Below are 15,353 nucleotides of genomic sequence, written 5' to 3'. Positions count from 1 at the left end.
GTAGTTTCTTCTCAACAGTCTCTGCTTTTTATATGCTTAATAAAAAAGGGGAACCCTGAATTACATAACTTATTACATGATTTAAAGCTTTTAGTCTCCTTTATGCTATGGTTAAACACTTTGTATTATTTCTTTTTCTCTCCAAGACACACAATGTTAGATTTCACTATCCTTAAAGTTGCTTGTCATAGTCTCTGAAAAGCAATTAGTTTTATTCATCGTTGTCTTATAGCTTCAAGATTAGTTTTTCTTACAGCAGTACTGCTCCCGACATCTTTTTCCCAAAATAAAGTACTCCAGGAGACAGGTTTGCTACTTCCAAATAGTTACCTCACTTAAATAGTAAAATAATTCTCAAACTTTGGCATCAAAGTTGACCTAACCCTCCTTTTTACAGTTCAGTCTCTAAACTCCTTTTTCCCCCATAAACTCTCACCTTACACTTCCCCTGTTTGCATCATAACTCACAAAACTAGAAGAGAAAAAGCCTTCATTTGTTTTCTCTTGCAACCCCCGAAATTTCACCCAAAGCTCCATAGCCCAGCTTCCAACAGCAACTCCTTACACCTCCCACAGCTGCCTATCTAGTCTCCCTTTAAAAAAGCATACTGCAAAGCCCCTACCCTCCAGCTACCCTTACTTTCTATTACTACCCTTAATTTTTAGTTCCCCTCCTGTACAGAAATCCCCTAATAAACTTCTTAACTGTTAGCACAGCTTCTCACAGCCTGTTCCCAACACTGCTTTGTCAGAGCTGGCGAGCCTAAGAACAGCCTTTCTCATGGCACCGGAGCAGCGATCGCATAGCACGCCATTACCCCACTGAGTTTGTCCCTGTGCAAGGGATGGCATGACAAGAAAAGGCTGCAACCCCCACCCCAAGGCTAATGCTATATTTACGAACCAGTGTTCAGCCCAGGTGCAGTTTTGAGATGTGCCTACCTCCTAACTTCAATTGTCTAAGATAAGCACAGGATTCTCTACTGATGCTGGGGAGAAAGCTGGGGAACAAAAACCACCCCCCCAAAACAGATTTCTCCGAGTTTCTTGCATGCAGTCCAGCGTTTTGGTTACTGTTCCACATTCTGGCTAAAAGTTGAAGATCAGTGTTATTCAGGACAGCTTGGACTACTAGACCCAAACCTTTATGGAAATTTTTAAATAAGCTCATTCTGAAGATTTCATTTTTAACAGGATACCATACCAGTAGATTTTTGAGAGACCAGTCCTGTAGTTCTTTTTCTATTGTATCTTGTCACATGAGAATCACACAGTACTAAGTGACAGCCAGAAACAGCTTACTATTAAACAAGCCCCAGGCATTGTTTCACCACTGAAGTTTGAAAGGCCCTAGAGGGAACCAGTATATATGAATCAGGCTGTTGGCATTAGACTGAAATCAACAATATCCTTGCAATATCAATGCAATATCCTTTATTACATTAGACCAGCACAAGTTATGGTTTCAGAATACTGCAATTTCTAAATTGTTTACTTACTTTTGTCACTTCCTCAGCCCACATCTAGTCAGCATTAAAATCGGGGAGGGGGGGACATAAAAACATACAAACTTAGGCATTGGTGGTACTTTAATACAGGATGCAACCATACTTTGGCTTTTAACTACTTTCCATCCTCAGACCTTCACAGGGAATTGAGGAGTGCTATAAGTCAGTTGCCCAAAGCTCTTCATATACAATGAAACTACAATGAGTATGGATAGTACTACATCTGTGAAATAAGTTAGACAGTGAAGAGTATGACTTTTAGAACTTACATGTTACAACAATTTATTTGAAACAAGCTATCACAACATAAGACATAGCTACTTAGAAAATTACAGGAATCAGACAAACTAGATTACCTTATGGAGGAATTTAAATTACCTTAATATGCTAAAATATTGGAAAACTATGGAAAGCTATTCTCATTTTAACACTACGTTAAGTAAAGACCGAAACAGACAAATGAGTGAGTCCTCTTGCTAATTCCATTACCAGCTTCCTATTTCACAAGCATTTTTACTGAAACCTAAATTTAATTTAAAAATGCTACAGAGGTATCTCAAACTGAGTATTAAAGTAGTAGCGAGTAGTACAGAAAAATGATAGAACTGCAAGGAATTTACTGTAGAAGTTAATTACTTCAGCTTGCTGTTCTAATTCCCTCTTGCAATATAGTTCTACTGTAATCTTCATTTTCTGCGGTTGTAAGAAGATGACACAATCAGGACTTCAGTAGGAAGAAATGCGCATAAAATTTGCAGAAGCAAGTTGTAACAAACAAGTTTATTCGCTCTTTTATCTGAGCACAACTGAGAAATCTGGAACACTAATTGAGATGAGGCCCACCATGCTGTGCAGATCCCAGACCCAAAACCAGGACAGGCTGAACAGCACAGTCTATGTTGTACATAATTAATTAACCCCCTCCTTTTCCACTTTCACAATTACGGGGCTAAAAGCAGTTGCATCATTGAGTCCTTGCAACAAGTCTGGGATATACTGTACTCCAATTTAAGCCATTAATTTATGTGACATTATTCAGTTTCAGTTATTTGTAAAGCATTGCTTGAAGGGAATAATTTCTACATATTCCTGGCTATTTCACATAATTCACTCCTACTCCTATTAAAAAAAATAGGAAAACAAAATAATTCCTTTCCCTCTAATGGATGAAATTCATTTCAGAAGTAATGTAAAAAAAGTCAATTTCTTTGCATCCTAAGTTTCAATTCATAAACTCATAGAAATTAGAATATAATACTGTATACCTCAGATTATCAGAAATATTCTGATAAAGAGAACATCTAATGCTGTACTGACATAAGGGTATTTAGTACACTATACCAATCCAGTTTGGAGTGGAGAACATCTGAAACAAGACCAAATGAGCTGGATAGCAAGAGGAAACATTTGATAGGAAAATGAATGAACACAGGAGGCCAACAAACCTTTAGCCATTTTACATGCAGCAAGTTGAGCACGTAAGAGACATTTACCATAATGTTATTCTCTTCAGGCTGAGAGGTGTTTAGTTGCTTAAGTGCATAGATAAAAGACAAAAGCAAGTTACAACATCAAATATAGCAGGTGAACAGATTATTGGCACAAAGCACTGCAGGCTTAAGCTAAGCAGACTGTGAATCGAATGTAGAAATCTAAACAGTGTTATTTATCTATTTTAACTACTGATCTAAGCTATCCGAGTTGTACAGTAAGCATAGGAGAATATAATTTCATCAAATATTTCATATTTTTATAGCAGGGGAAAAAATAATCAGATGTAGATGCAACTTATCACTCCACCCTGTCAAAGAAAGTAGTGACACATAAAAGTTTGCATCATAACTCAACACATTTTGCTAGCCTATCAGTTCAGCACTGTCAGATATCTTCCTTTATAAATAAGCAAGCCAGCAGAAGATGAACCATTCGCATCACACCTGTATCCAGGTTAGTTTTTATTTCTATAGTGCAGAGGATAAAGTAGAGACGCAATTTTTTTTCACTTCTCTGGGAATTCTACAACCTGCTACTTCTTAAACATGCACACTGTTGTTAAAATGTAATTAAAATTGAAGTACAGGCAAGGTAGTGCCTAAGAGGCCTAGAGTTTCATGCTCTACCAGTGCCAAATTATTTGTGCATAAAACAGTGAATTACTTGCTGCATTTAAGACTGGTGAAGCAGTATCAGCAGCAACTGGCAATAACTTTGTCCAAGCACTAAGCTCTGGATTACACTAGTGATGGAACTAACACTCAAGTATAGAGCCTTTCTTTTAATACTAAGCTCAAGGTGACTAATTTCCTTATGATCTTTCTATTGCTTTAGAAAGTAAGGTATATAACCTGCTACCACACCACAAAGGAAGTTAATAATGAATTTTTTTTTTTTTAAACCAAACTCTGAACAGATCCAAGCAAAGGAATAGTTTACTATCCCTTGCTTCCAAATTCCACTGCTCGCTGACTAAAACCCTGCTCTACTCTCCACTGTTAGCCTTACAAATTAAGAAAATTTGACAAGTAAAGGAGTAACATTTTTTCATAAAATTTACGTAATATAAAGGGAAATGCATGCATTACTTGAAAAATACAGACAATTTCAATATACAGGGACAGTGCGCATGACATGGAGGACTGAGACACAGAAGCAGAACTGCTAGGTAGGGATGATGCTGCTTTTTCAGAAGGACCACCATCCCAAAGATGCAAAGCACTTCATCTATGGAGCTCAGCCTCAGCGATGACACTTCTGAGATCTTTCAGGACAGCAATCCATTTAGAAAAGCCAACAAAATCTGACAGTCCCACTTCTGCCTCTATCATGCACACTGTCCCTGTATTTAAACTGTCTTTATTCCTTCACCATCTGTGTGCGCGACCCCTACTGCATCAACCTTTATGGGAAAAAAAACATTCACCGTCCATCATTAACTGCTGCACTTTTAGGAATGCAGTCAAAAGATAGTTATGAAAATATTGTAAGCACACCCTGCTAAAATTGCATACATTCTATTATCTATTCCTCCATTTACAGGCATTTTAAGAGTTTAAAAAGCAAAAGCTTTTTACTTTATAGTAATTTTAATCTCCTTGAATAAGCATTTCTTGAGGGAATAAAAATGGTTAAGAGATGTGAGGTGAAGAGTCTCGCCCTGTTTGGTGGTGTGAAAGAGTAAACAATATAGAAGGAGTAAACTACAAATTTTTTTGATATAGAGAAGTATAGATAGGTTCATTAGTTGGATGAATGTCATGCTTCAACACTTGTAAAGATTCAAATGCCAAAACTTGACTTCTGAATAATTCATATTTACAACCATCTTGGCAGACTGTAGCACGTCATTTTTGGCACTACAGGCTCATCTAGCATAGAATAAGGGGAGAATATTTACTTTGGTCAAGTAAGTTCAACTTGATGGAATATCTAAAACCTTGACCAGCAATTCATTTTCATTTCCTTGTGTACCACTGAGGCATTTTAAGGAAGTATCTAGAAAAATAGTGAGGGTAAGAAGCTAAGACTGGAAACATAACCAAGCAGACAAGTTTATAAATAAGAATCAGTAAGTTTGAAAGTTATGGACAAATTAAAAAATATTCTACTTACTGCAGCTCGAGCTTCTGCAACTTTTGCCTTCTTCAATCTGGTTTTTGCAGCATCCAAATCTAGTCTTTTATTTTGTAACAGTTTACGTTCTTTCTGAAAGCGAGTTAGGTTAGTTCATGAGAATAGGTACACATACTCAAAAGCAAAAGCCTATCTACCTGGAATTTTTTTTAATGAAGTACCACATACAAAGAGGTTCTTCAGTTGAACAGAGAGGCAGAATTAGGTCCTAATTATTCTCCCAATTTTATACTGAAGATACATACTTTTAATAGAACAGTACTTACAAAAAGCAAGTTTTCAGAATTATTTTGATTTTATCTGGTCAAAAGGAAGGAAAATACACCAACAGCACAAATTCTACCTGAGTTTTTCTACATTAGTTTAAGGAAATCAATAACACAATTATCTACTACTTCATTTTGAAAATATACAGTTACAATTGGCGTGAAATGCTGACGAATGCGCAATTCAACTTACAGTAATAGTTTTATAGTCTCCTTCAATGAAGTTTCTTAGGGGAGTGAGAAAGTTTATAGCAGAAGTTTGAATTAGTTCTCTGTCTGCCGTCCCAATGCGCTTTTGTGTTTCTCCACATTTAATGAGTGCATTTCCTGCAAAGAAAAAAAAAAAAAAAGTTAGTTTCATAGTGATTTAGACAGGTGGTTAACAAAACAAGGTTCTACAGGCAGCAAAGTTTAGGCCAGCAGTTTGAAAAATAATCCAGTGCCATCACAAGGACTTTCAAAAAAATCCTAATCAGCTACAAAAAAACCCAAAAAAATCCACACAAAAATACCCACCCACACCAAAACAAACAACCACCCAAACCAAACAAACCCACACACCGAACCAAACCATTTTTCTTAATAACAATCACAGGTCAAGGCAAGATTTCAATGAGAACAGATACAGCATTGTAGAAGTAGCACCAACTATGGCAACTCCATTGTGAACACCTGCTTTAGAACTGGATATCGTACCTACTTATTTTATTCCAACAGTCTCCTTCCCTTATACCACATTTTTGCTTAAGTCAGGAGCAGTTGGTAGCAAGGAAAAAGCTCACTTCGCTACTTGAAAATAATGTGCTTTTCTCTGCCACCATCTACTCCAACTTCTAAATCGCGTTTTTACATTAACTGAACAATACTTTGAAATTTGGTTGCGAGTTAGGTACTGAAACTGAAGTTAATGTATCAAGAATACAGTTATTATTATTACGTTTCAACAGACTGACATGGCGGAGGTAGAACTGACATTAAGTTTTCAGAGAACTAAAGTATTTTGTGACACCACATGAAAACTAACAGTGCATCATACCTTCTGCTAATAGTTTATGTTACTCGCTTGAATTCTAAAAATCCTGCACGTTAAGGGACAATGTGCCTTTAAGTACAACTCTATTTGATGTTAAAAAGCAAGGCTTGAGACTGATGATCAGAAGTAAGGCCACAGATAGCAGCATAAAACCATGTGGAAGTTAGAGGAACAAAGCTTCCCATTATTGATTTTGTATCCATAAGTCTTCTATAAAACATTTACTTTTTTTGAGTGCACTTTCCTTCTTTTGAAAATGAACCTTGTTACTTCCAGATATAAAGAACTCATTCTTCCCAGAACAAAAGTTTTCCCTCCCACTACAGTTTTGAAACAGAACAGAAAATTATCCATCCACAAAGATGGTTATCATTCCAGCAGCAGGTTCCATTTCTAGATTTGGATAGAAACTTCATCACTTATCTTCTAATGCTCAGTGTTGTACAGCAAGTCATCTTAAACTGATAAAAAAGTCATTGAACTGTTTTATCTAAAGGAAGACAAGAAATATCATTTTACATTGTTATGAAAAACTAGATCTGTGCATTTTTTCCCTCTTAATTTCTGAAACACAAGATATATTGTTTTGCTTCTACTTACCATAGGCCGTTCCTGGGCCAAATTCATTCCCAGCATCAATCATATACTGGCCTAGTAACTCTGGATTATTCATGCGACTTGGTGCTTTGCGGTCCAGCTTCTCATAGACAAATTCTTCTATTCTGGCATCTAAAAAAATATTTACTTGAAATAATTACTGTCAACTCAAAACACAAGCCAGAAACAGAAACAAAAAAAAAGAAAAAAGAAAAAATAATTTCAAAATCCAGACAGTAAACTCAATGTTAAGTGAACAATGTTAAGCTGCAGATGCTGTTCTTGGAAACTGACTGTATTCCATGTCTGTCACGCTACGTTCAAGTGCTTCTTAAAGCCATCTGTGAAAGAAAAATTACACTTTTCCTCTCCCTTCAATCAGCACATTTATACAGTTTTTCAGAATTTTGTCCAGAAATCTTCACTGTAAGAGCATAATAGAACACATCTACACAAAACCAACCAGTCTTTTTTTCCCCCATCCAGGAAAAAAATGTAAAAATTGTTCACTAGAATTAGCAGCATAGGAATTAACTTCAAACAACTACTATAGGTTGTCTATTAAGATATTCTGGGAGTTTGGTAGCCCTAGAAATTATATCCTCTCTCTCTCACACCCCCTGCTTCCTTGAAATGCTCTGAAACATACCACTAAAGATACTAGAAACTGTTTCATTTCATATTTGCATCTTTCCTTAGTTTGAACCACAAAATTATAAAAAAAACCCCACACGTTTGTGACTATACAATCATTAATATCCATCTGTCGTAATATTAAGCCACAGTACACTTCTTAGGTGAAAAAGCTTCACAGACGCAAACAGGGACACTGTTAATTACAGTAACAAAGTCCTCAGATGCAATACCTGATTTATCTGACCAATTGTTCTGACTTCATAACTAGCTCACTTTTTTTATGCAGTCAGTATAAACCAATTTCAGCCTGCAATAGTGCAGACAACCACTAAGAGGCTCTCCAATGAACAAACCTGCCACTTCAATGCAACCAAAAATAATATTGTTAACTAGACAACCTTCATCAGCACTGGATTAACTACTCTCTCAAGAAGGTCACAAAAATTAGTCTGACAGACAAACATAGGTAGCTATTACAAATACTGAATTAAATGAACAAGACAACTATTTCCTGTGGCCTAGACAAAAGTAGAAATTGAGCTGGAATATGCCGTCAGTTCTACTGCATCCTTCCCATAGGATTAGCTGTCTTGGTTTTTACGTTTGTTTTTTAAATACTGCTTTTATGGAACTAAATGATGCAACAGACTTCCCAAATAATACTTCAAAGATGAGCACTATAAAGAATTTATCTATTTGGCATTAGAGACATGCTATCAGTGAATGATTTACCTGTACTAATAAATCCTAAATCAGTATGTCACTACAAGGAGAATATTTATGTTTTCAGTGCAGAGGTATTAGTGGTATCATAATTTTACCATTTAAGCAAACCTAAAGGAAGCTTGGATTTCTTTTGGTAATAGTAGTTTGCCCAGTGACTACAGACCAGGTCTTGACTTGAAATCTAGATCTATGCACTAAGCAAATTCCTATAGCTGCCAACTCTAGTACAATTCCCACAAATGGCACAGATAACCGTAGGATACGAGTCTAAAACTGATATCCTCAACGTTATTACTCATAGCAGCAATTTCAGAAACAAATAAAATTAACATATCAGAAAACTACATTTCTTCTACCTACGTTTTTTCTGTTACAGTAAGGGATCCATCAGTGCTAAAAACATATTTGAAGCTTTACTGTATTGCCTAAGTATGGTATAGTGATCTAATAATTCTTTACTAAAGGAGTTGTTAAAGATGGGCACTTCAGTTCACCTTGCCTGCTTCAAGCTGAATTGTATTGTGCAGACAGTTTAAAGTAATGAAACAGTAATGAAATTTCTTGAGCCACTGCACCTACTCCAAGAAGAACTTCAGAGTTCTTACAGCTACCCAAGATTTCTGGAATTAACGTAAGAAATTCATTTAAACAGGAAACAACTCAAAAACCAGTCAACCCGAGATCGATCAGAGTATGGAACCAATGCTACACTTTAAAGAGCTCTGTCTAAAGCTTTTCCCATTTGAAGGGTTAAGGAAGTACCAACAATTGGTGTAGTGTTTCTGACTCTGAGTGGGTCTTGAAAATGTGCTTTTCTTAACTCTTGTCTTCAAGTTTTAAAACGGCTATATTTAGTCATAACTTAAGTAATACCTGCTGCAGTAAACATTAACATTGGCAAATCCATTAATTTTGTTGCAAACAAAAACTTGAAAAGCTCCTTACTTGGATTTGGCTGCAGTAATACTTCCGTTTGTTTCATTATTTTTTCTGTCCACAATTTAGTGCATTCTGCTTTGCTGAGAAGGTTCTCCAGGTGAGCATCCAGTTCAGTCTTCTCTGCTTGACCAAGCTTTTCTTCTGTGAACTATGAGTTAGACAGGTTGAAAATGTTCAGTTAGTTCATAGAAATCATTTCCCAGGACAAGTTTACGACAGCAACTATTCACTCACATTAGTTGCAGATCATGTTTTCACAGATATAATTGTTATCCAGTCATCAATTAAAAAAATAAGGATAAATTTGTGTTAAGTTCAACAACACATCCTTACTATCAGGGAAAAAAAGGGCTGGAAGGGTGTTAATCAGACCAAGACAAGCAAGGTAATTTACAACACTATGAAAAAATCCTCTGCTCTACTTGGTACTGAGAGTTCTCACTTGAAGCATTTTGTCCAATTTTGATAGTGCTCTGGGAAACATGAGCCAAAAGGAGAGTTCAGAGGTAACAAGGACAATTAAAAGATTACTTCAATCTTGTATATTTCATAATTAAGTTTGTCCCTTCTCCCACAGTAAAACCTGAAGAGACAACAGATTCTCACTGCAGCTGCCTTTAATGTGCTAAAATACGTTGACCTGTCCCCAGCAAACAGGACAAAAAGTAGTGAGTTTAAACTTTAGCATGAAGATTTAATTTAGAATTACACATTAAAGAAAGCTTTTAAAGACAAGGATTAAACACTAAAATAGACTTCCCTGGGAAGCTGCGGAATATTTATCTTTGGCAGTGGGGGGTGTTTTGCTTTTTAGAATAGGAAAAATCAATGTTTGATGAACTCTTTAGATATAACTGATCCTGTTATGCCTTACAGAAACAGTAAGATGACCTCTGCTGTTCACTTCCAACCTCTGTTTTCGGTGACAATGAAATACAAGGTAACTCCATTTAGCTAAATAAATCCAACAGGCGATTGATTTCACTTGATATTAAATCCATGCCAACTCTCACTAATCCACAAGCAGTTTGTACTTCAATCCTCGTTCTCTGGGAGCGGGGGAAGCCAGGCGTTTCACATCAGGGAACCAAGCAAAACCAGAACCAAGGGTTTTGCCCGCCTCTCTTCAGAGCGGTAGTTCCTCTTGACGATGATGATCTCATCACTTGACAGCCTGTTCAAAGTCAGGCATTTTCAGAAGAACCTGGCTTATGATTAAATCCCTAACAAGCTTACCAATTAAGAACATAATAGGACCGGAAACATTCTGACTGCCAAACTTCATTCTTAACAAGTTCTTTGGTGGGACATTTGAACAATGGCTATAAGAAACAAGAATACAATACAAGTAAATTGCATTGTCCAAGCTTGTTTTAATTTCCACTGCATGTAGAATAAAACCAACTTTGACATCATGCACATCTAAAGTCTAGATAAATGCTGCGGCATTTGCAGTTCTACATAAAGGCAAACTGCCTTTGTGAGAAAGTTCAGTTGCAGTATAGGGAAGAACGGAATTTATTTATGGATATATTACTACTATTGTTTAAAAGGCTCTTTAAAAAGATGTCAGGTACTGTAAGCTGTTCTCAAAGTTTGTACAGATTCACTGTAATACAATATAAATGGGTTTGAAATTATTTTTTACTAATTACAGAGAAGAGTATTTGTACATAAAATGGGCTTTCCCACTAATATTTCCATAAATCTTCTCAGCAGTGTCAAGATTGCAGTGTTAGATTTCACGTATCCACTTCAAGGAAAAACTTAATTTTAGCAACACTGAGCAGTGTGGTAAACATTAGTTTGACAGAAGAATGGTTTCCAGCATCTGTGTAACACAACTACGCTGCCACTCTGATTTCCCATCTCTCTTACCCTGAAACCTAAATTTCAGCTGGTCTTTCTGTTTTCTGTCCTTTTTCAGACATTACTGCATCCCTTAAGGACAAACAAAAGGTGGTGGTGCTATGAATCAAGAATTTTTCTCCTGCTTAGAAAAAACTGTTCCAAGATAGGCTAATACTGATCTTTTTCTACTTTGATTAGAGCTCTAAAAATTGTTTTAACCTTTAAAAAAAAGGAAAACGTGTCATACGGAGATACTTAATGTAAGCACTTGCTTGAACAAATCATATCAATTAGCCCTCTAATCCATCCATCTATCTTAATACAAAACATATATACACACAACTTGCCCAAACATGACCAGCTCATGCAGAAGGAAATTGTACTGTTTTGTATACAACTGGCTTATCACAGCCCAATCGACATTTCAAGCCTACACTGCAGAATCACTAGAAGGAGAAATTACATTAAGATAAGCCTCTAACTTCAGGCAGAAGTCATGAACAATGAAAGTGTTCCTGCTCCCAAAGAGTAAGAGTCCTCATTCCTGCTTGCTACACAGGCAGCCTGTCCATTACAGAGCCTGGCAAGAGGAAGGCATTATTTATTTATTATTTATTTCACCTCAAGTACCACTAACTATAACCATTTGCTACTTTGTTCCACACATTGCAACTACTGCAAGACTGACTGTGAACGACTCCTTCCAAGCATTTTCTCCCTGGCAGAAGGGTAGGCTTTGGACGAAGATGGCCAGTAGGCACGACTTTTCTGTAGACTACTAACTAGAATATGGCAGCCTGAACATAGAATAATCTCATCCACAGAAGGAACAGGTTTCCTGGAACATGAATATCAGGTGGTTGTGGGTAAAACAGTCCCAGTCCCCTTGTAACAAACAGAGAGATGTGATAAGCCTCTGAAATACTTACAAGACGTTCACCATCTCGTAAGTTGAAACAGAATTTTTAGATGGTTTTCCCACATACCATTTTATGCTGCTGAACTGTTTTATAGGGTTTGGTGGGTCTTTTGTTTTTAACATCCCAAAGCAACTAGTGTCAGGTCATACCATGTCATCCAGCAATGCCTGAACGCAAGAGTTTAACTCAATATACAGAACTGTTATTTTTACTGGACAGCACAAAATCTACACACAGATGTTAAAAAAATCCACAAAATCATTACCCTTTAATATTATCTGTAGGCCTTACACAGTAACTTAAAAAAAAACCAATAGGGGAAGCAACAGTAGCACACAGAACATGAGTTACTCGGACTGTCAGAACATGCTAGATTTGCTCCTCCCCCTCAATAGCTTCATTAACCTTCTCATTTTAGGGGAAAGTGGCAGCTGGTAAAGCAAAATTATTATTTCCATATTTCCACTGAATTTTAGTTTAGATTAAGCAGACAACTAACATAGCTCTTCAGATGTAAACCAACAATGCAGACAGAGCATACTAGAGTAAACCACACCTCACGCCACCTTTAAATCATGACATACTGTAAAAACCCTACGCTAGACTTAATGTAATAAGCTGATTAAAATGTAAAAAGTCAAGATACAAGAGATGAAATCACAAGGTCCCATCACAGGATCTTACAATGAAGGGTGAACTGCATCTCCCTTTCTTCCTTGTCCAGCAAGAAAAGGGAAAGGGGTGGAGGCTGGAAAGGAAGAGATGGTCTGTGAAACGCAGATCTTGAAGAAAAAGGGGGGGGGGGGGGAAGCCTGGAATGACGTCCCTCACAAAGAGAAGCCCCAAAGACTGCTGGAAGTTAATTTAAATTTGAGCAACACTGTTTTCTGACGAGTTTGCATTTTCAGAGCTCTGCTGCTGATGATTGGTTCTGCCTAAATATTGAGATTTAGGGAGATACATCCGACTGATCAGACCAGATAACAACTTTAATCACGTTCCAAATGTGACTGTGACCCAGCGAGAGCTCAGGAGAAACCAACGTGGGTTGCTAAGCACTGCTTGGATGTCCACCTCCCGACAGGAAACCTCTTCAGGTTTGATCATGTAAAGAAAGGGTCTTACGGCTCAAGACAGCAGCTAAGGAACAAAACCCAATTATAGTGCCCTCAGCGTGAAGAAAGGGGAAGACCGATTCAGAAACAATGGGCTACCAAACACGCTTAAAAACGATGCTAAAACTAAAATAAAACCAAACAGCATAAGCACACAGACAATTTTCACGCGTCACCTCAGAGCCCGAATTTTACCGATCAGGCAGCAGGAAACATTTTTAGCAGCCGGTACAAACACCGGCTTATTTCAGACGAGACACACCTTTGTCCTTCTCACCCACAAGGTCCAACCGCACCTGCTCGCAGCGATGCCTGCTCAGCTCGCTCCCCCCAGCCCAGCCGCCTTCTCCCCGCTTTGCCTGTTCTGACCTTGGGCTGCCGCAGCCCCCCCGCCCGCCCCCCGAGGCCAGCTGTTTTGCAACCAGCCTGCACGAAGCCCCCGGGGCCTGCCAAGCCCCGGACTAGCAGGGGGCCGCGGGGGAAGGGCCGGCCCGAGCAGGCGGCCCCTCACGACGGCCCCTCGCCGCCCTGCCCGGCCAGCGGTCGGGGCTCGCCTCTCGCCAGTGCGGCCGGGCCTGGCGCTCCTTCAGAACCGGCCGCCCGCGGCCCCAGCAGCCAGCCCCGGCCTCTCCCAGCCGCCGCTTTCCGGGCAAGGCCCCGCGGCGGGCCCAACGGAGCCAGCCCACGGCCTTGCCCACCGCCCCGCGGAAGCCCACTCCCGGCGAGGCCCCCGGCGGGGGCGGGCGGGAGACCGGGGCGTACCTGCACGGCGCGGCTCAGGAAGGTGCCCGCGTCGGCCGCCAGCTTCTTCACATTGAAGTCCATGATGTTCATCTTCGGCGGGGGAGGGGGCGCTGACTCAGCCCGGGCGGCGGCGGCGGCCGGTGCGGCCCGTTCCTGTGGGGAACCGCCAGGGGGCGGTGCCAGGCCCGGCCCGGCGCTGCAGCCGATTGGCCGCTGCCGCGGCGTCAGCCGCAGAGCCCAGATCGGCCGGTGGAGCGGTGGCGTCGCCCGCCCCGGCCCCGCCCCGCGCCGCCGTGAGGGGGCGGTGCTTCCTGTCCCGTCCGGTTCCGTCACGGCGCTGGCGGCGGGCGGCCCTCGGGGCTGTGGCGCGCGTCGCCGCCTCAGGGAGCCGCGGCAGCGATGGGTGTGCTCCAGGGCCCGCGGCCGGCTCCGGAGCGAGTCTCGGCCCGCCTGCCGGTCGTGGGGAAGGGAGGCTCTCCGGAGCCGGCCGCGGCCTTTACCGTAAAGACAGCTGGCGGGGCGGGCGGAAAAGGCAGAGTCAGTCCCCTTGTGCGGGCGGCGATGGCCCGCCCGGGTAACGTTTGTCTGCAGCCCTACGCGCGGAGACCCCGGGGGGCTCCGGCCCGGCCTGTCCCGCCGGGGCTGGCGCCATCGGACCCGGCCCTGAGAGGACAAGTTCCCCCCGCCCCCGTGTCTGGAGTCCCGCCTTTTGTAAGTCAAAGCTGGTCTTCGTGAAAGTTAGTTTTTCGGACAGCCCGTGAAAATGTAAGCCGGGAAAGGATTTTGAAGGAGTCGTTCAGAAAAAGGCTCTTCACTGAAAGAGCTTGTTCAGATAAAGGTGTCCTGAGACACGACTGTAATACAGCACCACAGCATCACAAAGGGAGTATTTGAAAATACCTGGAATATAGTAGCATAACAATGCCAGCAATCAAGCAAATTAGAAGAAAATAGCCTCTAATTTTAATAATTTCTATCATTTTAACATCTCTCATCATGATTTTTGAATGCCCAAGAAGAAAAGAAAGGACCTTTGACATGGGCTAGCAATTAGAATACAGATTTACGGTGTGGCATCATTTGCACCAAACTAATATTTCCAGCTTGAAAATGATCCTGGTCATTCAGTTAAGTAATTTACCTCATAACCCAAATAGTAAGTCATGTTTGGCTAAATTTGATAAAGTCAGAGGAAATCCTAGGGCGTTATGACAAGAAGTGAGTTCCAGAGAAAGGAAATAACTGTAACAATCAAAGCAATCTTGCTTACATGCCGGTCAGATTCCAGGAATTAAAACCAAAACAAAACCCAGGCTGTGTAAAGTTCCCATTGTACCTTTAGTACTGATAAGGAGAGGGCCTGAAAGCTATTATGTGTGTGTGTTTGC

General features: G+C 40.2%; 1 protein-coding gene across 3 annotated transcripts in view; it reads right to left on the bottom strand.

The window, feature by feature from the left end:
* SH3GLB1 (SH3 domain containing GRB2 like, endophilin B1) overlaps positions 1-14,186 on the bottom strand; it is a 28,230-nt gene extending 14,044 nt beyond the window's left edge. Inside the window, exons 1-7 of one of the 3 annotated variants that reach the window (XM_075424854.1) lie at positions 13,984-14,186; positions 9,342-9,483; positions 7,038-7,166; positions 5,598-5,731; positions 5,118-5,210; positions 2,954-3,040; positions 1,500-1,523 (exon numbers count right to left, since the gene is read on the bottom strand). In XM_075424854.1, coding sequence (XP_075280969.1) covers positions 1,500-1,523; positions 2,954-3,040; positions 5,118-5,210; positions 5,598-5,731; positions 7,038-7,166; positions 9,342-9,483; positions 13,984-14,055 — 681 coding nt within the window. In that variant the 5' untranslated portion in view covers positions 14,056-14,186. The remainder of the gene's footprint in view (positions 1-1,499; positions 1,524-2,953; positions 3,041-5,117; positions 5,211-5,597; positions 5,732-7,037; positions 7,167-9,341; positions 9,484-13,983) is intronic. The other 2 variants (XM_075424855.1, XM_075424857.1) reach the window with 2 other exon arrangements.
* Between the last annotated feature and the right edge of the window lie 1,167 nt (positions 14,187-15,353).

Source organism: Opisthocomus hoazin, chromosome 6 (genome assembly GCF_030867145.1).
Source record: "Opisthocomus hoazin isolate bOpiHoa1 chromosome 6, bOpiHoa1.hap1, whole genome shotgun sequence".
In the NCBI taxonomy this organism is placed as follows: Eukaryota; Metazoa; Chordata; class Aves; order Opisthocomiformes; family Opisthocomidae; genus Opisthocomus; species Opisthocomus hoazin.
The sequence above is the reverse complement of the archived record's forward strand: the minus strand, read 5'-3'. Positions and strand labels throughout refer to the sequence as shown.